Raw genomic sequence first — 25,384 nt, 5'->3', positions numbered from 1 at the left:
TTTGTTAGGCTTGCAGTCTACCTTGATCGTGAGCAACGAGGGTGAACTGCGATGTTTTGTTTCAACGTTTAAGTTTGGAGATTATGCGTGGTAATGCTATGAGTGTATTGTGCACAGTCCCTTCTCATGTAATTTGGGACAAATTCTTCATTTGAATATAATTGTTGAGCGAAGCTCGCTTTGTACATATTGAGAAATAAAATCATATCTCAGTTCAAAAAAACTGCGATTATGCTACAAGGTTTTTTGCATGCCGTACGTAAATACTCGTACAGTAGTAGTACTTATCGTTAATTAACAATAATCACTACTTGTGCAGTCACTACGACCGCTGCTATCACGTAGTGTAGTGTAATGCCTTGCTAGTACCTAAACCAGCGTCCCAATTTTTTATTTTATTAATTTCCCGTTTATAAAAACTGTGCACTGTGCACGCATCCGTCAATTTGTACAAGCAGAAGCCATTTACATTTATTAAACTATAAAAACCCCACAATTAGAACAAGTACTAGTAAAATAACTCCTCTAACTTTCGAGAACATCCAACCGTGCCCAGTACAGAAGCTGCGTTTCCGCGCTGAATTTCCACGCTTATTCGCTGCCACAAAATTCAGTAGCGCGCGCTTCTCCTGTTTCATGTTTGCTCTTTGATACACCGGCCGACATCACAGATGAACTAGTACTTAAATATTTTTTACTTATTGGCGTAAAGAATTTGTATGTACTAGTACTTGTACGTTACAATACTGTACTGTACTAGGGCGTGCTATCCTCGCTTTTTGCAGTCATATCTACATACGATATAGAATATTCTAAATTTTTATAGAAGATTTGGAAACCAATTCAGTAATGGAGGGTAGGAAAAATGAAGATAATCCACTGACTCACGCCCATTGCGCAAAAACTAGGAAAAGAACCCGCAGTCCAGGTGCAAGCAGCTCACCGTCAGATCTTAAAGCGAAAACGATGCCGACAAAGCTTTCGAATTCTCCGCGACTCGTGTCCAAGTTTCTTAAAGTCTACAAGGGTGTGGATGATTGGCATATCCCGATTTTCCGAGCGGTCCAGTCTGCCGTAAACGCCCGCAAAGTCTTCTACCCTGGCTGCGACAAACACATCACCGCATCTTTAATTTTTCCTGATGTAACGTACCTGGACATTTCTCGTGATATCGCGCCGTAATTCGCCGATCCGGGTATGCTCGACTGGGTGGAGCAGCATAAAGAATACACCAACGAAACCACAGTGAAGTTTTTGTGTGATAATTTCCAGTCGGATTTTGGCGTAAGTTGCAATTCTTTCGACCTGATGATATCGGCATGTGCCGGTATCGTATCCAAATCCTGCTCCAAGTATATAAAAGTGGGTGGTCATCTCCTCGTTAGCGATGCGCATTACGATGCCCGGCAGGCATTCGTCGATCCCTGTTTCAATTTAATTGCGGTTTATGAAGAACCGAAAAAGGCTCTGGACTTCTCGGAAGACGGCCTCAGTGGCCACTTCACGACGACAAAAGGCCACACGATTACGCAGGATCATGTTCAGGAAAGCATCGAAAGAGCCAAAAACAAACGCTCGTTCAAACTTATTAAAGAGGCCATGTTTTACCTGTTTGAAAAAATCATTTGATAACCACTGGCCAGTGCTTACCGACATTTTGTCTGCGTAGCAAAACTATTTGGCGCTATGTCGCTTTCATTTTTCTATGACTATGTTGCTTTCATTTTTCTTTGTGCATACTCGTATAATATGTAATGTTATTTATGAACAATTGTACCCAGTACTTTCTATAATGTGTAGAAATAGTGTCTATATATAGCATACTCGTATAGAAAATGCCTAAGTGCATACTTTGATACCGGTTAATAAAGTTTAATTAATGCAATAAAGTTTAGCGTATGTCCTAGCAATGTGAAGTCTCCTGTGTTTTGGGTCTGCGGTACGTCGGCAATCGAGCACCTCTACGCGAACCATGTAAAATTGTTCTTCGGTTGTAATACCGCTTAATTAATGAGCCTGTCGTCTTGGCGCACGATAGCGAAGAAGAGGGCGACACTTGACCTTTCTGTTAATTGTGAAATGATGGAATGACGAGAGCAGTTCGGTGGAATCGGACATAGTTGCTTTGATGCGGATATTTTTGCCAACCCTCCTTTCGGTTTTGTTGCGGTGAATTTGAGCGTTTACACGTTTGATTTATTCAAGAGTTTTGCGTTGTGGTAAACCCAGTTTTCATTAAATCCAGATTTGAGATTTCGGCTCGTGATAGTAGGCAAGCCTGATGCTTTCGCCCTTTTAGAGTTTTCACAATATATGCTTGCAGAGTTTTAAGACAGTTTTTAAATTTATTTCTCGCTTGTATAGAGTTTTGCCGTTATTACGGTCAATACGAGATTTCATGCGTTTTTTAGCCGCGCGTTATCTATGTCATCCAAAGAAGGAAGTTCCAGAATTCGTGAATGTTTACCTAGTTCAGATATACGGAAATAAATTTGTAAACGACGTTTATAACATACCACCCACAAAATACAAAGTGCACAAACGGTGAAACAGACAACGCTTCGTAGCACACCATAATTTTGTACAATCGAAACATATCTGCAGTAGAAAACGGAAAATATTTCAAGTCAGCTCGGATAAAATAATGTAAGTATTTCACCGGATGCATCAACGGCGGGAGAAAACTAAAAAATAGTCGCATGGCCAAATTTCTCTACAAAATAAATTACAGATACAAATAAACTCTAAAAGCACCGGAATACAAGCAACAAATAATATAGCAAGATCATGGAAACTGCTGAGTGCCCACGCTATGCATCACTTGGCGGAATATCGTCGAAGCAGCAGAATGTGACAATTATCGCACACCCGCACTGGTTTAGGCGAGGACGGCAGTGACATTTTATTGTCCGAGCAGGGATTACAAAAAGTCCCTCCGCAATGACGACAGTGGTGCTGTTAAAAAACCGAGTTGCAAAACATACAATAATCGTGACCAAACGTATTTCCGAAATACGTATCATTTTGATATTCCATTCTATAATAAAACGCACCTTTCTTCTGGCAACCGTGAATGCTGCAAAAAAGTAAAACCATTAGCAAAGAGCAACCAATTAGAATAACGTACATAATGATGCAGGGGTGCATTTTGAACATAATTCGAAACTTACGCTTTTCGCATAATTTGCAGCTGGTAGCGTCCTTCTCCCATTGTGATGCTGTCGGGTCCAGCTGCGACGTGACCTCTTTCATTTCGGCAACTTTCACTTTTTGCCTGCAAAAGTATTCGGGTCATTAAAGCAAATCCACCGCGTTGTTCTACGACAATTTTTGGAACGCTTCCTGACAAAAGTAGTATCATACTCGCTCAAATGTGTGCTAAGTTCCGCTAAAGTTTCCTCTTGCTCGTGGCTCATCTGCTGCAGCACGTCATGTTCATTGCGAAGTTTTTCATAACTCTGACTGATATTCCGAATGCTTTGAATTTCGCCCTGCAGTTTTTGCAGTTCATTCTGCTGTTCAGTTAAGGAACCCCATCAAGTTGGCTTTTTGTTCCTGTTCCATGCGAAGATCTGTTTCTAAAACCGATCTGCAGAAACCAAAGCATAACAACTGCACTGCTTGTTCATACGCATCGAACGATCTTCATACCTAGTCACATCCGTTTCCGCCAGTTGCATACTGAGCTTCCTGGCTGTTTCTTCCGCCGCTCGCCGCTCACTGTCTAGGATCTGTATACGATTTCCGAGCTGCAACATTGTATCTCCCATCTGCTGCATTTTCTGCTCCATTCTTGCCACTAAATCGGACTGAAAAATTCGAAAGTCTCCACATTATGCTAGGCATGGTAATCACAAAACTCACGAAATTACCTTATGCTTAAGAGCATTCTCAGCGGTTTGTAATTTCTGGTACATTTCTAGATTAACAAGCTTCAGGTCATCCAACTGCTTTCTCCACACAGAAAGCAATTCCTCTTTCTCCTGGATATCTCTTTCCATTAACTTCATAGCCGCCTCCGTTTCCATACGGATATTTGTCTGAAGTTTTAGCTCGCGCTCCAAATCTTGCTTCAAAGCTAACTCGCGTTCCAGTTTCAGCTGTACACCGGACGAATTCGAAGGATCGAAACCCGCACGCGATGCTTCGCCTGAATTATCATCCCGCCCAGTCTAAAAGCAATAATGTAAAACAAACTGTTGAAATAATAGTGCTAGGGTAGTACTGTGGCAGAAAATGGAAACGCGCTGCAAACAGGATTCCTGATTACTTTTTTGTTTAAATTTTATCAGTACCACTACCACCATACCTTTTGAATCCGTTCATTTACTAATTTGAGATCCTGATTTTCCAGCTGCGCGGTATTAGCTAACTTTCTCGCATCCTCCAACTCTGTGCTCAGTTTTGTATTCGAAGTAGTTAAAGTTTCACATTTACTTTCCAGATTATCCAGCTGGTATCTGCAATGCAGTGATTGTGCATTGAGCAGGCACAGACATTATTTCTGCTGCACAAACGGCATTTTGCTGATTTCTACAAATCTAACAACAAAATATAAAAAATCCTCATCTATATAGAATGTAAAGTGGAAACAGCATTCCTTATCCAAAGAAATTGCAGCTAGTAAACGTTAGAACAGTAACGAAAGAAAAAAATTCGAGATGTAGGTGCTAATATTAATTTTTCGTAATTCATCGCAAAAATCTGCTGTTGTAAGACTACATTGTATATATACTAGTAACAGCAATTAGGAAATTAGTTTTTTCGCGTTTGCAAATGGTCATCAATGCTTCGAAACATTTCAATAAATTCTTAAACTCTCAATCCTAAAATTCAAACATTAAAAGTTCGCAACAAAAGAGTTCTGATCTTACTTTAAATGAGCATTCAATTCCTCCAGATAATTTTTCTGATCCAAAATCGCTTTCAGTCCCATTTCACCATCGCTGGCCGGTGGCTCCTGCGCAGGTTGACTGCGTGTCTTCAAATACGGCAACAAACAAATCATCTGAAAATCCCGATCCAAATCCTCATCCTTCACGCACAGATTATAGTCAATGAAATTCAGTCCAACCAACAATCCCGCCACCACACTGCTCTCGTCGTTCATCAGCATGGCGCCGTTCTCGTAGCAGTCAGCCAGCAGACTGTCCCGATGATCCACCAATACTTTGAAGTAATCCGGGAGTTTCTTCTGCATCAAACTCAACCGAATCCATGCGCGCACCTTCCCCATGGGTGTCTCAATGTGCGATAGATTCCGACAGGATTCCGTGACTTCTTTCGATTGTGGACAGACGGTCTCGAGACTCTCCAGAATATTCCAGATATCTTTCGTGCGCGATGACAGCAGTCCTTTCGGTTTGGGTCTGAAGCCATGTTTTAAAATCTGTTCGAGAATGCTGAAGAGATGCTGTAGTGGTTGGAACTGGCCGGTGACGGTACGATCCAGTGGCATGGATGTTTCGATAACATCCTTGACGATCAGCTGCGTTAAGCCCAGCATGTTTTTACGCTCGATCTCCATGGTTTTGTCGCCTGCAAGACAAAATATGCAACATTGTTTTGGACGGCTGCGTGATGGCTTCTGTCACCTGCTTCCGCTTCAGAACGTTGACGAGCGTCGTTCTGCACAGGGAGCATGAAATCGGGGAGGATGTCCAGAGAGAATCCGCGCGGAACATGCACCAGATGCTTGCGCTGCTCGGCGAATGTCTTCGTTATCGGACTGGTGAGGGCAGCGTAGAGCGATGGGCTAACAGACTGCCCCTGGTCGCTCATGGTGATAGGCTTGACAGATAAACGCAAACCGATAAGCAATCAAATGAGATATCTCGACGATATAGTGGAATATTATGACGTAACGAACCTCAGGCCCTAAATTTACAGTGGTTCAATATCAGATTGTACATAATTTTTAAAAATTAAAAATATCTCTGACGTTCGCGAAGCTTATCACTTACGTTTTGCAAGATTCAATAATAAAAGAGCTAATTTTAATATGCATCATCAAATGTGCGCATAGTCATACCACTGGGATTATAGCACAGCTCTGCGTCACACGGTCTCAGCCTCATCGCCACAAATTATTTATGTTACCGTTGTTACGATTAGTATGCAGCTGTTTAGGACATTTGCATCCAATGTTTTTCACCAAAATGCGCACGAAGTCAAAAATTGGTTGCAAAATACTTGTTGTTATTGACCACCCAAGTGCGAAAAACAAGACGACTTAAAAATTTTTATGCATATATTGAAATGTAATGAACATTTATAAAGTCAGAATAATACCTCTAACAACAAACTAACAAAGCTAAAATAATTAGTAAGCTAATTGTACAGTCCTTAATATGAATTTTGACATTAAGAAGCTGTACAGAATTTTTTAACAAATTTCCTGATGGGTAAACATCAAATCTGCTTTTTCAATAAAATAATAACACAACAGAAGCCCGTTCATAAAATTAATGTAAGACAAAAACAGAATGATCGGCATTAATTTGTATTTTTGTGATCAGTCTGCTCCAAATCAGCCTAATTTACTTCGCACTGGATGTGTGCGTTACTGCATTGTGTAGCAAAATATAAATGGCTATAGCAGCAATTGCACATTTTACATTTTACTGGTGACATGTTCATAGAAAACTGGCTCAGAATTTGTAAATGCATTGTTCTGTGTGCAAGCTTTACGATTTCTTACGATCAAATGGCAGGATTATTCTCAGCTACAGTACGAGTTCAAGCTTTGCCGGTACATGATCAATCTGCAGCCGCTGGCTCATTGCCTACACGCATATCTGTGGCTGTACGTATCGAACATTCGGACTTACACTTAAATTATTATAAAAATTTAATATTACTGGCGTGTGTAACAACGGCCGCCATTTAGGAGAAAATAAATTTTTAAAATTTTTATTTACGCTGTCTTAGGAGTTTCAGAAACGCTAGAGCCTAATTGTAGATATTTGCCGATTCGAGAGCAGATTTTGATTACTCGTAGTGCCGATATTCTTAGCGCAACTGAAAAACGGTGCACAAAAAGCGTGCGAAATTAAGCAGGGGCGATCCAAGCTTTAAGGTGATACAGCAATCTAAACGGTGACCTTTAATCTGTATAAGTAATTAATTAGCACTCTGTACGAAAGCACATTTTTCGAAATCTTGGCAGCAGTTGTTAGTCGCGCGGCAACTTGTGGTGAAGCGGTGACTTTTTGGCGATGACCGGAAGTGCTTTTCCTTGCAGGTAGGGATTCTCCTTGGCGAAGGGTTTTGGATGGATGTGTTCGTTGGCAAAGCTCACGGAACGCGGGTGACGTTCATTATAACTATGAGACGCTCCGTCGCCTGACTTCTTCTCGTGAAATTTCTTTCCGCGAACAGTCTGATGAGCTCCATCGATCGAGACGCTATTCATTCCTGTGCCGGAGTTAACTGAGCAGTCGAACATATGTTCCGGATCACAGGGACAGTTCTGCTGGCTTTGATATTCCCGAGAAAATTCCGCGGTGTTCGGAACATCTTCAAAGCATCCGTCCGCAGAAGTGTACCTGGAACATTCTGTATTATTATTGCAATACTCAGTATAATGCACAAGAAGGGCATTTAAAAGTTTGAATCCACGAAACGCTACGGGATTTGCGCATAAAATAATTGGAAATAACCATCTTTGCAAAACTGCAAAAAGCTGTTAGTTATACATGTCTACAACACGTTTGACTGCTTACGGATAATTTAATTTTGTTGTAAGGTGTATACAAACTGTACAGTACAAAAACCTTCCTTAGTTCAACAATTGTCAGTAGCGTAACTGTTTTTATATCCGTGCATTTATTTGTCTTACTTCGCATAATCTGTAAAACTTCGCTTGCATGCTAAAATGTTTGCGCTCACATTACGAAGTATCAAGCAACCCAAATCACATAATTTCTTGTATACTAATTTACATTACACACACATGACCTTTAGGACGATTTGATTAGCCGTGTGCGCTGTTAACGTTTTCGATCGATGCGCTAAAATAACCTTGACTTACCCTTCAGGACACGGGTTCGGTGGATCACAATACGCGGGCAGTACGGAATCCGTCTTGACCTGATGGATGTTGGGGATGGTGCCTTCCGGTGAGAGAAACTGTCGACCTTCGCCCGCACCACCGGACAGGTACTGATGACCCCACAACGGATTATACGGAAGGTGTTCTTCGTCGCGGAGAACGGTGGAGGGAATAATAATGTCGTCCTGCACAGGCGCTCGCATCGCACCTAGTAATTCTTCCTCCGGTGTTTCCTGGTAGTAGTGACCCACTAGTTGGTTGAGGACATCCTGGAGCTTATTAATATTCTCCCCGTAGACCAGTGGGGAGAATGCGATGGTCAAATAAGAAAAGAAAAGGACAGACAGCATTTTTCGGTGTAAGCAGATGGTGTTGATGTGTTTTTAAATTCGCGAGTCCTGTAAATGGTTTTCTCCGCTGAGGTGGATCGACATGCCACAGTCGATGCATAGGCTTCTAGAAGCTGGCTCCATATGGGTATCATGGATGCCCGTGAATGGCGTCCCGGATACCATGTGATGACGCACAAGGAAAAATCGATATTGTTTTGAGCGGTCCGCGCGATGAATGTACGATAATGCCGGGACTGGCAGCGTTGTACCATAGAAAAGGAAAATACAGTATTTTCCTTTTCTGTGGTTGTACCGTGCAGCTGTACGGTGCCCGTCCTTTAAACAGGGGTATCCGTTGATCCTGGGTTCCGGGTATATCTACGGATACCACGGTTGTAATTCATTGTGCATAAGGATTTATACAGTACCATTCGCGGTGATACCGGTCTGCTTCGAAATTTACTCATCCTGAAAACATGTAAACGGCGCAACGCATGACAGTTACGTAGTGCTTGGAGTCCAGTGCACTAATGACTGCTGCTGGTGGTTTTGTCAGCCGTCGTTTCTTACATTTTGTTTTTTTTTTGCTCAAATTTGATTACGAAATAACAGAGTAGCTAATGCACCTTAAAAGTTAATCATAATTACATTGAATGAGATCCGTACCAGCTAAAATACCACACTTGAAAAAATTTATGTTGCCGTATCGCACTTTGCTTCGTTGGTTTATGTACGTATGCGGGACTCAAAAGCCGGCATTTTGACATGTTTAATTATTTTTACTTTTTTAACGCTTCTAGGCGTGGAAGTCGTGCGCATACTGGCACGAAGTACAAGTATCATCGCCCTGCTTAATCTTTCAAAACAAGTGTCATTTTCGCGATGCGTATAATCACATACCTCGTAAGTAGTTCGTACAAGCGTCGAAAGCCGAAATTTCCAGCAAAATAATTACGCTCAGTCGATCGTAAAATACAGATATAGTGGCAAAAGTGTTTAAACGCGTTTAAATTTAAATTAAAGAAGCGTTTAAATTTTAAACGCTCTTTACATTTGGCTGCCCGCTTTTCTAAAATAGAAATACTTCAGTACAGATATTTCAATACTATGAGTATAGTACTCTACCGCGTTTTATGCTAACAGTAAGAGAATTACGTATTTCATCGATCGCATCCAAAGCTGAAAATTTTACTCGTGCATTTTGCAGGCTCCGTAGAGCACACACATTACTTTCTAGTTTCTACTGATCGTCATTTATTTTGGGTGGTGAAATTTTATCTACAGAAATGTATCAGCAGGTTTCTTGTCGCATTCGTAAATTTCATAACACAGTTTTCGTATTTTCTAAACGCTTTACCCTGGGACGACCCTTCCATGCATGTTAAATTAATCGTGTTCAATTTATACGCGTCGCATCTATGTGTACTACAAACTTAACGATTCGCTGTCTTTAAGTACAAAGGACGCTCCAAAAGTAAGTTTCGCTATTTTGCCTCCCCGCCATCTGAAGTAATATACATCTGATATGTTTTTTGGTAGATAAGCAATTATGTAAACAAACCAGGAAAATAAGAATCAAATGGTTTGATGAAAAACGCGAGAAAGGGGAAATAAAATGGCTCGTACCGCTTTTTCAGTTTGTCCACGGTCTTTTTAAAACCCGATTCATTTTTGCATCCCTTCCGCCCCAGTCAAGTTTTCGACGGTGAATTAAAAGTGTTAATAGCAAATAGTATGCTTAATATTTCCCTAGTCGCAAATCATCTTGGAGAGTTCAGGAGTTTGAGTAAAAATTTTTATACTCGAGACACCAAATTTTGCCTTATTCAGCCTTCTCGCTCCTATGAATTCAAGATTCTTTTCATCAATAAATAGAACATTTTATGCGCAGTTATGCGCATCTAAGATACCAATGGACTTTTAAGTTACAGCGAGGGCAATAAATTTTTTCATGAAATTTGGATTTTTTCATCGTCTGGAAGTAGGGCAGCTTTGTGGGTTTTGCTCCTAGTCATCGATAGTTTCTATTTTCCCAGAAAAACAGTATGAGTAATTTCCTTTGTTTATTGATTGAGATTAGAAGAGAGAAGAATACTTAACTTGTGGACGCTTAGTGCGTTATAAAAAGTTTAGAGGATGTTTGAGAAAAATTGCAAAAACGGTCCTGGTAAAATCCGTGGCACAAGTGCGAAAAGTGGTCGAACGTTTTTTTGGCAATTCTTTTCCATTTGATTGTACTTAAACTGAGTTATATTTTTCTTAAGTTCCTTAGTAAATGGCATTTATATCTGTATTGATAGTAAGAGCTAAAGGCCTTTGTGCTGGGAGATACAAAATAGGGAAACTTACTTTTGGAGCGTCCTTTGTATTACCCACGACCTTTGTTTTCCACGTGTTACGCCGGACAGACTAAAGCATAAGCAAAGTCGTACGTACCTTCCATGGCCGAACAAGAAACCAGAGAAATGGTCACAATCGACACATCCGATGAAAAATGTATGCGGATTTCAGATACTCGTAATAATGTATTCGAACTATCATAAATAATTATTCATATGTTAAATACTGTTTGTATTTCTGGTAGTGTTGCCGGAAGTGCTCCAAATTGCATGTGAAAGAATTTCGATACCAATTCCGAATAATCGGAATTCAAATTCAGGTATTTCCAATTCCGAGCAATCTAAATATTTTTTATTAGATTTCCAAATACAGTACTCGAAATTTAAAAGACCGTAATTTGAATTCCGATTACTCGGAACTCGCACTGCCACATTTTGAATTCCGAGTAATCGGAATTCAAAATGTGGCAATGCGAATTCCGAATATTCGAAATTTAAACTACGGTAAAATAAAATCCAAATATTCAGAATTGAACGGGACTTTTCTGAATTTCGATTTCTTTGAAATTTATTTAACACTAACAGAATAGAGCAGAATCTTGAGATTCTTACAGTAGATGTACAAGTATTTTACTGTATACGTCTAACTGAGGGCGGTGTAAAAGGGAAACCGTTACTAGTATGTGCACACCTCGCGACCAGGTAATTATCATAGCCACATAGGCACCCTTTTCACCCTGTTTATTACTTACAGGCTCAGTATAGACAAGTTTTAAGAATACATTGATATACGAGTTTTGCATTATGCGAACTGTTGAAATCCGTTATATCTGTACTATAATTTTACTGACTAAATTCACATCTAAAGTGACTCAAGTAAAGCTTAAATATCATCCCGCATTCGTTTCTGGTTGGTACCCCGGCCGGCAGTTCTTATGAGGTCCTGGGTATATTATAAAACAAAAATAAATTACAATTATTTCCATATACGGTTTTGCTTTTATTGCTGCACTTTTTTAGAACTATTCTTTAGTACTCGTACTATAACTTTTCTCCCAAATCCAGGTCTATTAAAACGAAAACTTTTCGCACGCCTGTAAAGAGCTAAGGGCAATTAAATGGTGTGTTAGTGGTCATTTTAGGAGGCTTATATATATAGGAGGCATGCACTTTCCATAAATTCATCAGTCAATACTTTTGCGGACTTGGCAACCGTTAAATGAGCAAGAAGGTGTTTGTTACGACTTACGAGTAAGCAGACTAGCTAGGCAGAACATATTTGCGCGATCAGGGTAGAGATCAGTGGCACTGGTAACTCGAACCTCGCACAAAATCTAGAATTAATGAAGTGGGTCTGTCATGAGGGACCAGTGTGTCATTGGGATGTACATCCTGATGTATAAATAGGAGAAGCAATGCGGATGTGGTACAGCGATAGTGCATTTGTGTTTAATGTATTTAAGTTGCTGTTGTATCAGGTAAAGGTCATAATTCAATGTAACAAGTCGTTCTTCCCTACCGCACACACCCTTCTGTGAGGAGGGGAGACTCGGAATTTATGAAGAACAACGGCGCCAGTTACTCCGATGCCCTGTGTTCCGGTGCTAGTGTCATCACCCAATGCCCAAATAAAAGCTGGCCAAATCATTACTGTACACGTCGGCGCTGTAGTAGCCGCACCGGCCCGCAGGCAGCCGTAGACTGCGCTAACGCTGACCGATGAGTTTTGAGCCAACAACGCTAGATGAGCATGGATCAGTTCATTTGCGACGGTGAAAGCCAGAATAATGTCAATTTAAACGGAAACCTGTTTTTTGTTGTTATTTTTGCTATAGAAAGTTTATTGTACGCCGAACTGATAAAGGTACATCAACGTTTAATGACCACGCCCTAAAATTTTCCGAGCGCTCGAAATTAAATTCTGCTGTCATTTAATTAATAAAATTATTTCGGTCATAAATACGTAATCAGTATTACTACTTCTATGTAAGGTATCGCATCAAAACTTCCCGTTCCATAGTACGTAGTTTGATGATAAATTATAATCAAAATATTAAGTAAAATTTCTTTTAACAACGGATTACTTAAAATTCATATGATATGCATTGCAATTCCGAATATTCGAAATTACAACTGCGTCCTTTTAAATTGCGATTACTCGGAGTTGGAATGCCTGCAATTGCAATTCCGATTACTCGGAATTCAAACGGTAGTGTATTTGAATTTCGAATACTCGAAATTCATTTTAGATTGGAGCACTTCCGGCAACATTAATTTCTGGCTTTGTAGCTGAGGGCGATGACGACTATCCGGAACATGAAAAACTGGTTTATCGTAAAGTTCAGCCCATTTACCAGCACGTTTGGCTCAATTTCGTTCTTTCCACTTTCAAATTCCTCTTGGAAAGCGTACCTTCCGGATGGGCAACACACAAAAATTTGATAACAGACCATGCAACGCTGACTGCTTACGCCACTATAACAGTAAGAAATTAAATGTACCAGATTAGAATTTTACTTGTAAGTATGTTATAATATAAATATACGCGTAATGCTGGTACATATTCTGTTAATACTGCAGAAAAACGATACTCATACCGACACTACAGAGTCGGATACGGACCCCGTCGGCTCCAACTGGAAGCTGTGGTTTTTGTGGATAAATATGTGGATTGGACTCATTACGCTTTGGCTGTTTTCTGTATTGCAGTTGCATATACAAAAGGAGATTCCAAAAATAATTTTCCCTATTCTGTCTCCCTGCGATTTTAGGTTATACACAAATGGTATAATTTTTGCTGGATAACCCATTATGTAAACTATGTGAAGAAATAAGAATCAAAAGAATCGAAGAAGAACTTGCCAAACGAAAAACGAAATGGTGAATGCTGCTTTTGCACTTTTTTCAGCACCTTTTTTGAAAATTATTCTTTTTATTGCAACTTCTGACCTGGCAATGTTTTCAACAAAAAACTTAAAGTGTCAACTGCAAATTTAGTACTTAATATTATTGCGATGGCAGGACATTTTGAAAAGCTCAGGATTAAAAGTAAACATTTTTCTTTCGTAAGACACCGAAATTCCCTTATTCCAGCCGTTTCGCTTTTACAAATTCATGATACTTCCCATCGATAAAAAGCACATTTTATGGCCAGTCGTGCGCATCTCAGATACCAAGAAAGTTTGCATTCCACCGACAACAGCAAATGTTTTCATGAAATTTTCTGTTTTTTACCGTCTGGATGCTGCGATGCTTTCTGATTTTGACACCTAGTCCCAAGCAGTTCTTATTTTCTAGAAAAGTGGTTTGAATAGGACATTTTGTTCAAAACTTTATTTTGTAAGAGGAAAGAATTCTTAACCTAAATATATTTTATGCATCAAGGAAAATGAGCAGAAAGATTGCGAAAAGTAGCAAAAACTGTCCGGGAAAATCACGTGAAAATCTTTGAAAACCCTTTGGTGTTTCTTTTGGTATTTCTTCCCCATTTGATTGTAATTAAACAAAATAACTTCTTTATACAGTTTGCTAATGAAGGACGTTTGTAACAATATGGATGATATTAGCTGAATGCGTTAATGCCGGGAGATACAAAATAGGGAAAATTATTTTTGGAATGTCCTTTACTAATACAGATTCATAAGTGGCGTCCGGGCAAAGGAAAATCACAATTTCGCGAGGTCATCTTGTCACTAATTGCAGTCAAACGATCGCTTGAGGGTATAGCGGTTATGATGAACTGCTTCGGGCTGGTAATGGCCCTGGTATGGAGCGTCGCAACCTGGAAGGAGTTTTTGAACGGATGTCCGGCAGGGGCCATGCCGGCCGTCGAGCCAATTATTGGTCTGGTTATCACGCCATGGACCATCTTGGCCGTTACGATCGTCTGCAATGGACTCTCATGTCGCTCAAAAATTTCTGATTTAACAAAAAAATTTATAAGGCCAGCAGTGCCAGCACAACTATTGATATAATTAAGTTGTAATCCCACTTTGAGGAGTGAATTCGAACGATTTCCGGTCATAAGGCGATATCCATAAATTTCTTGCGCGGAAGTTTTTCCTTGATGGTCGGCACCTATCTACCTTCGAGGCACTAGTTATAAGTACAATGTAGGACTAAATGGTCGCATAGCCCCATACCCAGCATTCTGTACGCAAGCGATGCAGTGCACTTGTACGAAACGGATATTTTGAACTCAGTCGTACAGTGCACTGCGCTGCATTCGTACTGAATGTGGAGATGTTGGGTATGCGACCATTTTGTCCTAAGCTGTACCTTACAATTTTATCTACTGTATGTACAAGGGCATTGCCTTGATTGATATGCCTTCCGATAACCGATAATTATAAGGTGTACGTACGTTACGAATATTTCTTCTTTCTTCGAGCCATCCAGCGACCACTTTATTTAATAAATTTAATACTACATATAATTTTGTTCTGTTTTTGTTTAATTCAGCGTGGAAAGTCGGCATCGTTCTCACAGGTTAGCACAATGGAAATACTGCATAAAACAATAAATCTGGTTTTTGTCATAGACTAGATCTGGTTAACTGATGTTATAACTTTGTTCTACATCTTAAAATTTATTATGTGTCGTGTGGCCCATGGGCCCCACGACACACAATCCATCTCGATGGGACCGCCGACCAAGCTTGGGACGCTACAGTCAGCTTGCGCCTCGGCCCTCGTGGCTTTTCATAATAATATTTCAATGCCGTATGTGACATACTGTAATTACGTGCTAATTGACAGTAATTGTAATTAATACAGCGACATCAGCAAACATACCTAGGCTAACCTATTTAATAAAATTTTACTAATTAATTATAACTCCCCAACGCAATAACTCGAAATTCACTGAACAACAAAAATCGCAATACGATGGAAAACAGACTCCACTTTTTCTACGGTTTCAATAGAGCTCTTCGACAGAAATTTATCAACAATATCAGAAGTCTAATAATATCAACAATGGACGCGATTATCGCTATCCTCCCGACTTTTTTGTTCGATTTCTCGTATTTGTCACAGTAATAAAACCATCTTCATCCGGTTCGTTCCTCACATGTCTGCTTGTGGGAGAATGAGAATCATGCGACGCTTGATTTCCAGGAGCAGATGCAGAGGAATGTGCTGCCGCAGATTCTGCTGACGCGCCAATGCTCAGCTCGCCCATTTTATCTTCCAACATCTCGTCATCACCGTCCGACTCCATTCCGTCATCCTCCACCGGCGGAGCTCCCACACTGCCGTTCACTTGTGCGACGGCGGGCAACCGGTTCAGTTCATTACGGAAGGCAGTCTCGTCGCCGTTGCGTACGAGATGATAGAACATGAGTAATTTACGCGCGATCTCCTCAATGCTCCCGTCCTCCACCAGCGTGTTGAATTCATCGTTGAAGAAGTTCTCCAGACAACCCTCCACATCATCCACGCCGACATCAGTTCGGGCCGAGGCGAAAAACGCCACGGTGTCGTTTTCCAGCCAGTTCGCCTTTTCTTCGGCGTTCCCGCGGCCTTCGTAGTGCTCTACTGCCAAACGCAGTGCTGTCCAGCCTCCGTACAAACGATGCACGGCTTGCTGGAACACTTCGCTGTTTCCAAACATAGCCGCTCTAAATGATATGCGTAACAAGACAGCAGGACGAACTTAGATGGATGCTCTAATGAAGTGGCTTTAAAACTGCAACTAAACAACAAAAAACCCAAAACTTCAAACAAGTTTTTTTAATAATTTAAGGGCAACAAAACCTCCTGCTAACAGCTAACTGCTGGCACTCTCGTTACGTAAGGCGTATTAGAGCCCGGCACGAGCCGAGCAGCTCGGCTCGGCTCGCGAGCGCTCGGAGCTCGCGAACACTTCGAGCGAGCAGGCGCTGTTTTGTAAATTTATAAACGAGCCGAGCAACAAGAAAAAAATATGCGAGCGAGCCGAGCGAGCGGGATCGCCGGGTGCGAGCGATCACGAGCTTACAGGCTGACTTTATGCGAACTGAAAAAAATGCGTAAAAAATGCGTAATTCCTGCGTAAAAATTACCTTGACCAAGCTGAATAGGGTCGTAAATCACCGTCACCTTCGCGCTTCGCGCGAACTAGTTTACTGGGAGTCGGGAGTCTCGGGACTAGGTAACGATAATCCGTAAGCAACAAAGACATTATTGAACCGAGCTTGGTAAACAATTCAGACATTTTTATTGCATTTCAAAATACACAATAAAACGGGAATCAGTTCAAATTTCAGCGAAAAAACGAAGTTATAAAAAATGAACAGCCAATGTGGAAGAGAAGTTATTTTAGATATCCTTTTTTGACAAAGTTTTTGCTTTTTGGGGAGACTTAAATTTTGGAATACGTAAATAATTTGCGCAAAAAACTTGAAACGTTAAATTATCTCCGCTGACGAGCGAGCCGATTTGCAAAAATAAGAATACGAGCGAGTCGAGCGAGCGACAACAAAGTAAAATTGAAAAACGAGCGAGCCGAGCGAGCGGCGGTTCGGCCGCGAGCGAGCTGAACGAGCGGAAAGTTTAGGCAAATGAAAACGAGCGAGTCGAGCAGCACTTTTCCTGCTCGTGCCGGGCTCTGAGGCGTATTAACCAACGCGAGAAAAAACATTTTTCAAGTTACCAATCGCGAACACGTATGTAGCTCACGTAAGCAACGCCCGGCGAGTTAGACCAGCTAAAATTTTTGAAGTGTTGTTTACGTAAGAGCGGTAAGACGTACTGTAAGTATATTTCTAGTGCAGTTGTGATTTTCTGTTTTTCACGGCTGGTTTACCTAGTTTGGATATAAACCGTAAAAATGCCCACTGGAGTGTGTTCCTTTTTCATGAAGCACACTTTTGCTTCCATGATCACGTTATTTCATTGATCCATGTATTCAGTAACAATTAACAAAGCACTTAGCAGGTAAGCAGCACAACGCAATCACAACTTTCGCATCAATTTCTGGTTTTAAACTGATTAATTAACAAAGTACGAACGGAAAAAGTCAGAGAAAAAAAGCCAACAATGCAAATGCAATTCTTATAGAAGGCATACAAATCGAAAGAGAAGTAAAAAACCGGCAAGACAGGGTCGACAGAAAGACTTTTGGCACACCATGCCGCATCTAAACCATCAATGAATCACAGCAAGTAATCGGGCGCGTTTATCATTATTTTCAAAAAGGGCTCGGACCAGTTTCTTTAATTCATCCGACGCGAGGTGCTCCGCCAACGGGCCATTACCATCCGCCCATCGTTCCATAATCTGCGACATGGACGCGTCCAGCACAAATATGACTTCCAGACAGCGCAGCCATCCCGAAACGTATTTGAAGGAACCACATCCGCATCTTTTATCTATTAACATTTATGAGTTCTAAAACTCAACACAACCACCATTTCAAATCGAAATTTCCGCAGACCTACCTTGAGCAGTTTTTCAGATTCCGACATGATCCACTTAAAATGACCACACAACGTTGCCGAATCCGATGCATTGATATCCTCTACTGCTATAAGTTTATTAAACACGTCTGTCAATACGGCATCTATAACTTTCCGGTTGCTTGCAGGAAAACGATTCAAAGGAAGTATTTCACTCCAAACTGTTGATAACCGCTGCACAAGATCCAGTCCTCGCTTTACATGCGAGCGGTTCAAGATGTCATCAAATTTTCGGAACTGCAATTTTGGATAGCCCTAAATACGAAACGGAACTTCTGTTCAATATAGCATCCACATCACTTTCTACTTGTCATGATTTACGATTGTCCCAAAACCATTCTATAGCTTGGTTGCTTACATGCTGTCGGCCCGGCATTTATCGCTTCTTGAATATCTTTGCACGATTTCGCAACCGCAGCTTCTAAAACCTCGTACGCTTTGGCTCGGAATTTCAAAACCAAATCGGCAAATGCTGTGCAATGTTGATATTCCTTCGATCTATGGTCGATCGCTGGATCATCCTGTTAAGAATGTACAAATGCAAAGATCCATGAATGCAGCTGCTGAAATAAAGCGCTACAAAAAACAAAAAACACAATTAAATCACTTCCTTAAATAAATGCCACTTTTGAATTCTCACCACTAAGAACAGGTACGGTAATCAAGCGTTCCTGAAAATGGTAAGGCACAAGCTCCAGCCAAAGTGAAAATGCATCCTTATTGCCGGAAGGGACACTTTGGTTAAACCACAGGATTGAGCGGTTTGCAAAAGTTTTGCAGAGCTTTCCATGATTTCCGACAGCGATCGACTAAATACAGAGTCAACAAATACATATATCACGATCAAACAAACAGAAAACGTTCTGTTTGGAATGAGAACTTCGAAAAAATAACCACCTGATCGACATCGGCTGCAAAATCCGCAAAATATCTTCCTTTATGCGGTATTTTTTCGTCAACCATAACCGTCTATGGACTGCGTCAGTTTCCGCATCGAGTCGATGGTTCCGCATAAATCAGATTTCACCTCATTAAATTGTTCGAATTCAGTAGGTAATCGTAGAGCAACCGCATCATTGCGGATGGACTGCGTCAGTTTGCATCCAGTCTGGTTCCGGATCACGGAAATCATATCCTGATTCAGGGATGACCCCAATACAAAAAGATTCGTTTGTAAAAAGTCCAAGATCTGATATACTTCATCCAAAATTGAGGCGCTATCCATCTGTTCCGCAGAAGGACGCCACGGCACAATGAACAGGGTCTGCGTTTGCGCAGCGGCATCGCAGACCACTGAAAGTCAATATTCCACATTTTAAAAAAATCTCGCATACATTACAATAAAACATTATTCATTATTGTGATCTGTCACAAATGCACAGAACAGTAAAAACGTCATGCAACAGACACCAAAACAATGGATAAGTACTGTACAGTACAGCGTTAAATATCAGCAGTGTGAAATAATCGGTCCAATGAAAGCGATACGAATGCACGAATTTAACAAAAAATTTTGGCTTAAGGGAGTACCTCTTATTGTGGCACCATTGATTACTGGAAGGAAAACGTACTCCATCAGATTAGTGGCCATTTCCGATATAACACGGTCAAAAATCCTTAAAGTCTTCATTGATTGCAACAAGTCGGTAAGCAGCGTACCGAACGGTGTATCATCCAAAGCATACTGCAGTCGAATTCCCACAATATCTTTATCAACTTCTTCGACAGACTGCCCAGACCGTACATAAATCAGCCCTTCCAATGTTGCTCAATAGCCAGCGTCAGAGCGGAATTTAACTCAATACGACGTGCTTTTAATCCACTGATCATCTTCAATCCGTAGCGTTCTTCGCGGGCCAAATCGTTCAGCTGGCGTTTCAGTTCTACCAGCTCGTTCGCCGTCTCGGCGAATTTCTTCTTCGCTAGCACGTCCTGACATTTTTCCAGTCTGCGGCATACACTCTGGATTATGCGCAACACACGGCATGTTTCTTCGGCTTCTTGCAATGCTAGCACAGCTGTCTGCCACTCGCTTGTCGACTGCTCGGGTTGCGTCTGAAAATTAAAGATGGTAAAGAAAATAAGCGTTTTAAAATCAGTTGCACTGCAATAGTGCAAAATCATATGCTGTACTTTTTTCCGCAATATCCAGCAAGTCTTCCAGTTTACTTGTCGAACTGTACAGCTCGCTGCGGGCTTGATACCATGTCTTCGGATCGACTTTAGCTCCATCGTCAGCGCTGGGCTTCCGGAGCTCGGAAGTTGTTGGATTAGTTCTTGCTGCTTTTTTGATAACTCAGATATCTGGCTACGGATGCGCGCACGATCCAGCAGGCTGTCATCAGAAATCTTGCTGGCAGAAAACATGGCGCCGGGAAGATAAACTACTAAAACCGAATTGCACCAAATTTTCAATGAAAAGCGAAATACTAAAATGCTGAAAAAGTCAAAAGAAAATTTAAGAAATTGAAAAGACTATTTTACGTACTTTAGGTATATGAGAATACGAGCGAAGCGATTTCTACGACTTGTCGCTAATCACCACAACCCAGTGGTCCAGCCCGTAGAAGCACTGCAGGAAACCAAAATCAACTTTTGCTGCTTACCTGTGTACCTGTTTACCACAGACTTACCACTTTACTTGTATATCTGGGAGTTTTCGAGTGCTGTACTGTATATATTCACAGTTTCACACGTATTTTTGTTGACTTCCATTATGGTATAAATGAGCCAGTAGTCAAAACAGTACGATCTGATGTTTCCAAGTTTTGTATGATGTTCCTTTAAACTGGTTTTTCAGTTTTTGCTTGACGGCCTGAGAGCTATACTATTTGTCATAAGTGAAACATTCTCGATCATTTTAGTGGTCTGCCAGCAGTAATCTGTAATCATCACAGCGTAAAGTTTCGCGCATACTCTGCAAAGCCAGGTAAATCGTTTGCTTCTTCCTTCTGCTTCGGGGCGCTGAAAGTGTTAAGAATATAACGAATTGATTCCACCGAAAGAAAGAAGGAACAACCAGTCTCCTGGTTTTTGAATTGACGGTGTCATGGGACTGATAGGAAACCACTGATCGTAGCATTCTTCCTTTGGAATACTGCTGTTTTATTCGTGTCTGTGAATTTACGATCATCCAACGGAGAGAACGATGAAGTTTTGTGTCGTGCCTATAAACACACGGCTTGTTTATGTGATTATACATTGTTTCCTCTGCTTGTTAACCGATGGCAGGAAGCATCGTTTGATTCTCGAGGTTAGTGGCAAACCCTACAAAGTAAAGAGTAAACTCATTAAAGTTCAAAACTGGCACAAATCTCAATTAAGACTTTCTCCTACATGATACTTTATAGTTTATGTTCTTATCGCGACATAACAGTCGTAATTCATATCACTACGGCCAACAATACACAATTAAGAATTAAAAAAACAACCGAAATCAGTATTATCCATCAGTTTATTCTTGCCCGGTAAAGTTCCTAAAACGGCAGCCGCATTGCCTTTAATAATTGCGAGGCTAATACGCTGCTTTAAAAAAGCCGTGGATCTGCATTCCCCGGACCTCTCCTTCGTTTTCCGTCCAAGAAAACTGACCATTTCTCTGGCTCCTTCGCCGAGCACTCCCAGGGTTTCCACGGCAAAGGATAAAACCAGTATTCTTCGCCCAGCTGCCGATATACACTTCCGACATTCTGCTTGGTGTGCCGCTGCGCCTGCTGCTTTTGCTGACCGTTTAACGTACGACTGTGCTAGCGTGTCCGCAAAGTGGCGTCCCATAAGCTGCTTTCCGTCTCTGCACTGGCACCAATGTCAATCCGTCTGGACGCTTCCCGTTGTCCCTGAATATTCCTTTCGGTTCCAACTCGCAAGGTATACCCGCTACACATCCCCTTTCCAGTATACTGTTCAGTTCCAAATGCTGGCTCCATCTACCTTTGCTATACAGGCAGGACAATCCGTGGTGGCCATCTGAAGTTACCTGGAAGCCACAACCCGCGCATTCATGTGGTGCCACTACTGGCAAACCAAATCGTAATCCCACGGCAATTCTTTCTTGTTATCTTGTGGTCATAATGACAACCTCACAACGATGGTTGGCCGCTTCCAAGAAAGCATTTTGTCTAATATAGATATTATTATGTTAATATTATGGTAAAGTTATCTAGAGGCTAGAATTACTCAGTTATTTTTTAATGTTTTTTCGTGTACCTTAATGAAATGATCTGTTCTCAATCCAGAAAACCAGTTCTTCCTTTCGTTTGGTGGGTATCTAATCCGTTACGGTGTTACCGCATTTTATCTGCATTAATTTTTTCAAAGTTTCAGTGTAGAGAGTATATACGATATTGTAATGTTTATACAGTTCTGATCTTTGTGGTTGTTTTTCTAGAATGATGATCGACACTACATTCTGGCAAGTTCTTTTGGATTCCAACGTGGCGGACTGCTGACATTGACGGTTTCTGGATTTCATGCATTTAGCGCGAATTCACCTGAACAGTTCAATGGCACTACAAAGGGCAGAGTAAGCGGAAAACCGAAAATCAGAAAATAAACTGAATATGGACAGTGCAAAGGCTTTTGTAAAATGTGATAATAATGCGGTGGTGTTCTTACTAGTGCTGAATGGAAAAATACGAGGACAGTGATTAATGAGCATGATATACATATGTCAACGATAAGTAATTATAATTATTTTGCAAGTGCGAAATATAAAAAAGGTTTTCGTGGTGACTGAGATTTTTATGTTGACATTACATTATGGTAAAATTCTAATGTTTTGGCGAATAATCTACTGATTTCGGATTTTAATTTTCAGCATGGATTCACAATCGACAAAAGCCGTAACTTTGAAGTTGCGAATTATTTTGAGAAAAATCAGGAAGCATGTATATTTGGGGAGAACGATAAACCGCGCTTGGACAATTCCACAGCGATGATTTTGGTGGAAATTATACCTGATGGGCCCAATGAAATAGCTCGTGTTATTGTGAATAAACAACCCCAAGTGGAGGAAGTATCGATGGAGTAGACATATTCAGCTGCTCGCAAACTTTGGTAGAACTAAAACTCGTTGACCACTTGGTGGACGATGAAAAGGGCCAAAGCCTGTCCGTATCACAACAGGCTCGAGATGCCAGTTATCCTGAACTGCATAGCTGCTCTGCTCTGGAGAATGGCAACAAGGCTAAACTGATCAAACGCGATTTTAAGTATTACTTTAGCATTGCCATTTGGCTGGGCAACGTGGAGAACGAAGGAGCTTACAGTGTATTCTACCACAATTGTCCAAATTATGAGAACCGTAAAGCTACCCGGTCGTCATTGACGGTAAGTTTATTAATTTAACTAATATTGTAAGATACGAACGATAAACGCAGTGCTCAGTGCTCACTACCGAGAGAACCAATTTTTTTGTGGAGGTCATGTGAATGTTTCCCAGTTTTGTTTATAGATTGATATAGTCGAAAGAAATGGGAACGATTATCTTGCTGTTGGAGAACGTTTTTCTCCAACTGTGTATTTTATTATGGCGTTCCTGTTTTTGGCGACGGCTTTTGTATGGGGCTGGATCTTGCACACGGCGAAACGAGATGTTTATAAATTGCATTATGTGATGCTGATTCTCGTGTTTCTGAAAGCGGCTTCGCTGCTCTGCCACGGAGTAAGTTAACTTTATAGCGGTTTCATAAACATTCAGTTTGGTTTATCTGTTTCGGTTACGCAGTTGACGCCTTTGGTTTTTTTGTAGGTAAATTATCACTTCATTAGCGCTTTAGGAGCACCCCTTGAAGGATGGGCGATTTTATTCTACATAACACACTTGTGCGTATTTTATTCTACATAACACTATTGCATATGCGTAAAACTATCGATCCAGCGTGTTTCCGGTTGAGCACAAATACGACCGTGTGAATTACTTATTAATTGAACTTGGTTACAATGTTAGATTAAAGGGTGCGTTGCTGTTCATCACACTTGTTCTTATTGGGACCGGATGGGCTTTCATAAAAAATTTCCTAACCAGCAAGGAGAAGAAGATTTTTATCATCGTTATACCTTTTCAGGTTTGTGTTGAATCCTCCTGACCATTAGCACTGCATTATGTGTTACCTATTATCAAGTAATGAAAGCGTTAGGAAAATCCACAGAATTGTAAATTGTTTTAGACGGAAAAGTTGCACGATGGTTAAATGAGAAGACTGGCACGTGTATAAAAATTTTTCAATGTGTTAGGTTCTGGCAAATATTGCTTACATTATTTTGGAAGAGTCTGAGACGGGGGATTACCGGTATACCATGTGGGGATATATTTTTATGCTGGTGGATTTCTTTTGCTGCGGATGCATCCTGATTCCCATAGTATGGTCAATTCGGCATCTCAGCGAAGCGGCCAGCACGGATGGAAAAGCTGCATCGAATTTGCAAAGAATGCGACTTTTTCGAAGATTTTATATGCTGGTAGGCTACGCAAATGTTTTGAACTGAATTTGCGAAACCGTTTTACTTAACGTCTTACGTCTTACAGGTTGTCTGCTACATTTACTTCACAAGGATAGTGGTTATGATTTTCGACATGACCGTGCCCTTCCGTTATACATACCTGAACACAGTCTTTCGTGAAGGAGGAACATTTATTTTCTTCCTTCTCACTGGATACACTTTCCGCCCTACGTTGGAAAATCCGTACTTGCTACTTTCGCAAGAAGATGCTGACAATGATAATGATGACGTGGAAATGGATGATGTTGTGGTGTATGACCGCAAACACAATTCTGATCAGATCACACTCCGCAGCTCAGCAAAAGGTGACGATGCCGAATCCCGAGCGAATTTGATAGTATGAAATCAAGCATGTGGATTGTTTTAATTTTGTAGCACACTTTCTCATCGCCGTGAACGTTCTGTTAAAAATGACTTGTCTGAATGTCTTAAAGCATATAAACTCTTGAATAGTTTACGATAAAAATATCGTAATATGAACAGTTACAGTATATTACAGTTTTACACGTGCACCAGTGCCTAGTTTGAATGCGGTTCGTTCGTCGTTTTATCTGTGCGCTAGTTTTGTTTCAGCATCCGTGATGATAAACGGAAACGTACAGTAGCTTTCAGTCGTCAGGAATGTATTTTGGAGTAAATGTAACCATATCGTGTACGCTGTGGTTTCGCCGCATCTAAACACGAAGTTGCACATTCCCTTTGCAAAATTATGGCATTAATG

General features: G+C 40.9%; 6 protein-coding genes across 9 annotated transcripts; 2 read left to right on the top strand and 4 right to left on the bottom strand.

Annotated features, from left to right (window-relative positions):
* Window positions 1–2,463: 2,463 nt before the first annotated feature.
* Window positions 2,464–6,067, bottom strand: LOC129591548 (RUN and FYVE domain-containing protein 2-like). The gene is given in 11 exon segments (XM_055487226.1): window positions 2,464–2,955; window positions 3,054–3,076; window positions 3,171–3,274; window positions 3,364–3,533; window positions 3,535–3,589; window positions 3,652–3,809; window positions 3,873–4,172; window positions 4,310–4,460; window positions 4,875–5,538; window positions 5,595–5,877; window positions 5,964–6,067. Coding segments are annotated over 10 exon segments (1,950 nt in total). The 5' UTR covers window positions 5,782–5,877; window positions 5,964–6,067; the 3' UTR covers window positions 2,464–2,817.
* Window positions 6,068–6,372: 305 nt separating this feature from the next.
* LOC129591550 (neuroendocrine protein 7B2-like) lies at window positions 6,373–8,543 on the bottom strand. Its single transcript, XM_055487232.1, has 2 exons — window positions 8,033–8,543; window positions 6,373–7,547 (listed from the first exon to the last, which is right to left on the bottom strand). Exons 1-2 carry the CDS (start codon window positions 8,401–8,403, stop codon window positions 7,175–7,177), a joined length of 744 nt encoding a protein of 247 aa, XP_055343207.1. The 5' UTR covers window positions 8,404–8,543; the 3' UTR covers window positions 6,373–7,174.
* Window positions 8,544–9,620: 1,077 nt separating this feature from the next.
* Window positions 9,621–15,193, top strand: LOC129591549 (uncharacterized). 4 transcript variants are annotated; one of them, XM_055487227.1, is made up of 6 exons: window positions 9,621–9,859; window positions 9,925–10,881; window positions 10,970–11,044; window positions 13,014–13,207; window positions 13,305–13,424; window positions 14,360–15,193. In XM_055487227.1, the coding sequence occupies exons 2-6, from the start codon at window positions 10,827–10,829 to the stop codon at window positions 14,696–14,698; spliced, it is 783 nt and encodes a 260-aa protein (XP_055343202.1). In that variant the 5' UTR covers window positions 9,621–9,859; window positions 9,925–10,826; the 3' UTR covers window positions 14,699–15,193. The 4 variants fall into 4 exon arrangements, with proteins under 4 accessions (XP_055343202.1, XP_055343205.1, XP_055343203.1 ...); XM_055487230.1 differs by having other exon boundaries at window positions 9,621–10,881; window positions 14,427–15,193; XM_055487228.1 differs by having other exon boundaries at window positions 9,621–10,881; window positions 13,305–13,495.
* Window positions 15,194–15,527: 334 nt separating this feature from the next.
* LOC129591655 (pre-rRNA-processing protein TSR2 homolog) lies at window positions 15,528–16,511 on the bottom strand. The gene has a single exon (XM_055487392.1). It carries the CDS (start codon window positions 16,335–16,337, stop codon window positions 15,717–15,719), a length of 621 nt encoding a protein of 206 aa, XP_055343367.1. The 5' UTR covers window positions 16,338–16,511; the 3' UTR covers window positions 15,528–15,716.
* A 1,058-nt stretch (window positions 16,512–17,569) lies between these two features.
* Window positions 17,570–20,877, bottom strand: LOC129591558 (uncharacterized). The gene is given in 10 exon segments (XM_055487240.1): window positions 17,570–18,075; window positions 18,141–18,417; window positions 18,525–18,640; window positions 18,643–18,738; window positions 18,803–18,971; window positions 19,060–19,131; window positions 19,190–19,455; window positions 19,917–20,217; window positions 20,291–20,457; window positions 20,856–20,877. Coding segments are annotated over 10 exon segments (1,710 nt in total). The 3' UTR covers window positions 17,570–17,851.
* Window positions 20,780–25,316, top strand: LOC129591583 (protein GPR107-like). Its single transcript, XM_055487277.1, is given in 9 exon segments — window positions 20,780–21,415; window positions 22,550–22,684; window positions 22,979–23,164; window positions 23,167–23,490; window positions 23,615–23,824; window positions 23,912–23,985; window positions 24,110–24,227; window positions 24,397–24,621; window positions 24,689–25,316. Coding segments are annotated over 9 exon segments (1,695 nt in total). The 5' UTR covers window positions 20,780–21,310; the 3' UTR covers window positions 25,007–25,316.
* Window positions 25,317–25,384: the final 68 nt, after the last annotated feature.

Source organism: Paramacrobiotus metropolitanus, unplaced genomic scaffold (assembly GCF_019649055.1).
Source record: "Paramacrobiotus metropolitanus isolate TYO unplaced genomic scaffold, Prichtersi_v1.0 Parri_scaffold0000047, whole genome shotgun sequence".
Taxonomy (NCBI): Eukaryota; Metazoa; Tardigrada; class Eutardigrada; order Parachela; family Macrobiotidae; genus Paramacrobiotus; species Paramacrobiotus metropolitanus.
This window is presented reverse-complemented; position numbering and strand designations above follow the sequence as displayed.

What these genes read in the sequence shown, in the direction of transcription:
- LOC129591550 (XM_055487232.1), bottom strand. Translation starts at nt 8,403, where the DNA reads ATGCTGTCTGTCCTTTTCTTTTCTTATTTGACCATCGCATTCTCCCCA. An exon ending in CCGAACCCGTGTCCTGAAGG is followed by an intron (nt 7,548 to 8,032) that starts GTAAGTCAAGGT and finishes AGAATGTTCCAG; the next exon opens with GTACACTTCTGCGGACGGAT.
- LOC129591549 (XM_055487227.1), top strand. Translation starts at nt 10,827, where the DNA reads ATGGCCGAACAAGAAACCAGAGAAATGGTCACAATCGACACATCCGAT. An exon ending in CGACACATCCGATGAAAAAT is followed by an intron (nt 10,882 to 10,969) that starts GTATGCGGATTT and finishes TATTTCTGGTAG; the next exon opens with TGTTGCCGGAAGTGCTCCAA. An exon ending in CTGCTTACGCCACTATAACA is followed by an intron (nt 13,208 to 13,304) that starts GTAAGAAATTAA and finishes TTAATACTGCAG; the next exon opens with AAAAACGATACTCATACCGA.
- LOC129591655 (XM_055487392.1), bottom strand. Translation starts at nt 16,337, where the DNA reads ATGTTTGGAAACAGCGAAGTGTTCCAGCAAGCCGTGCATCGTTTGTAC.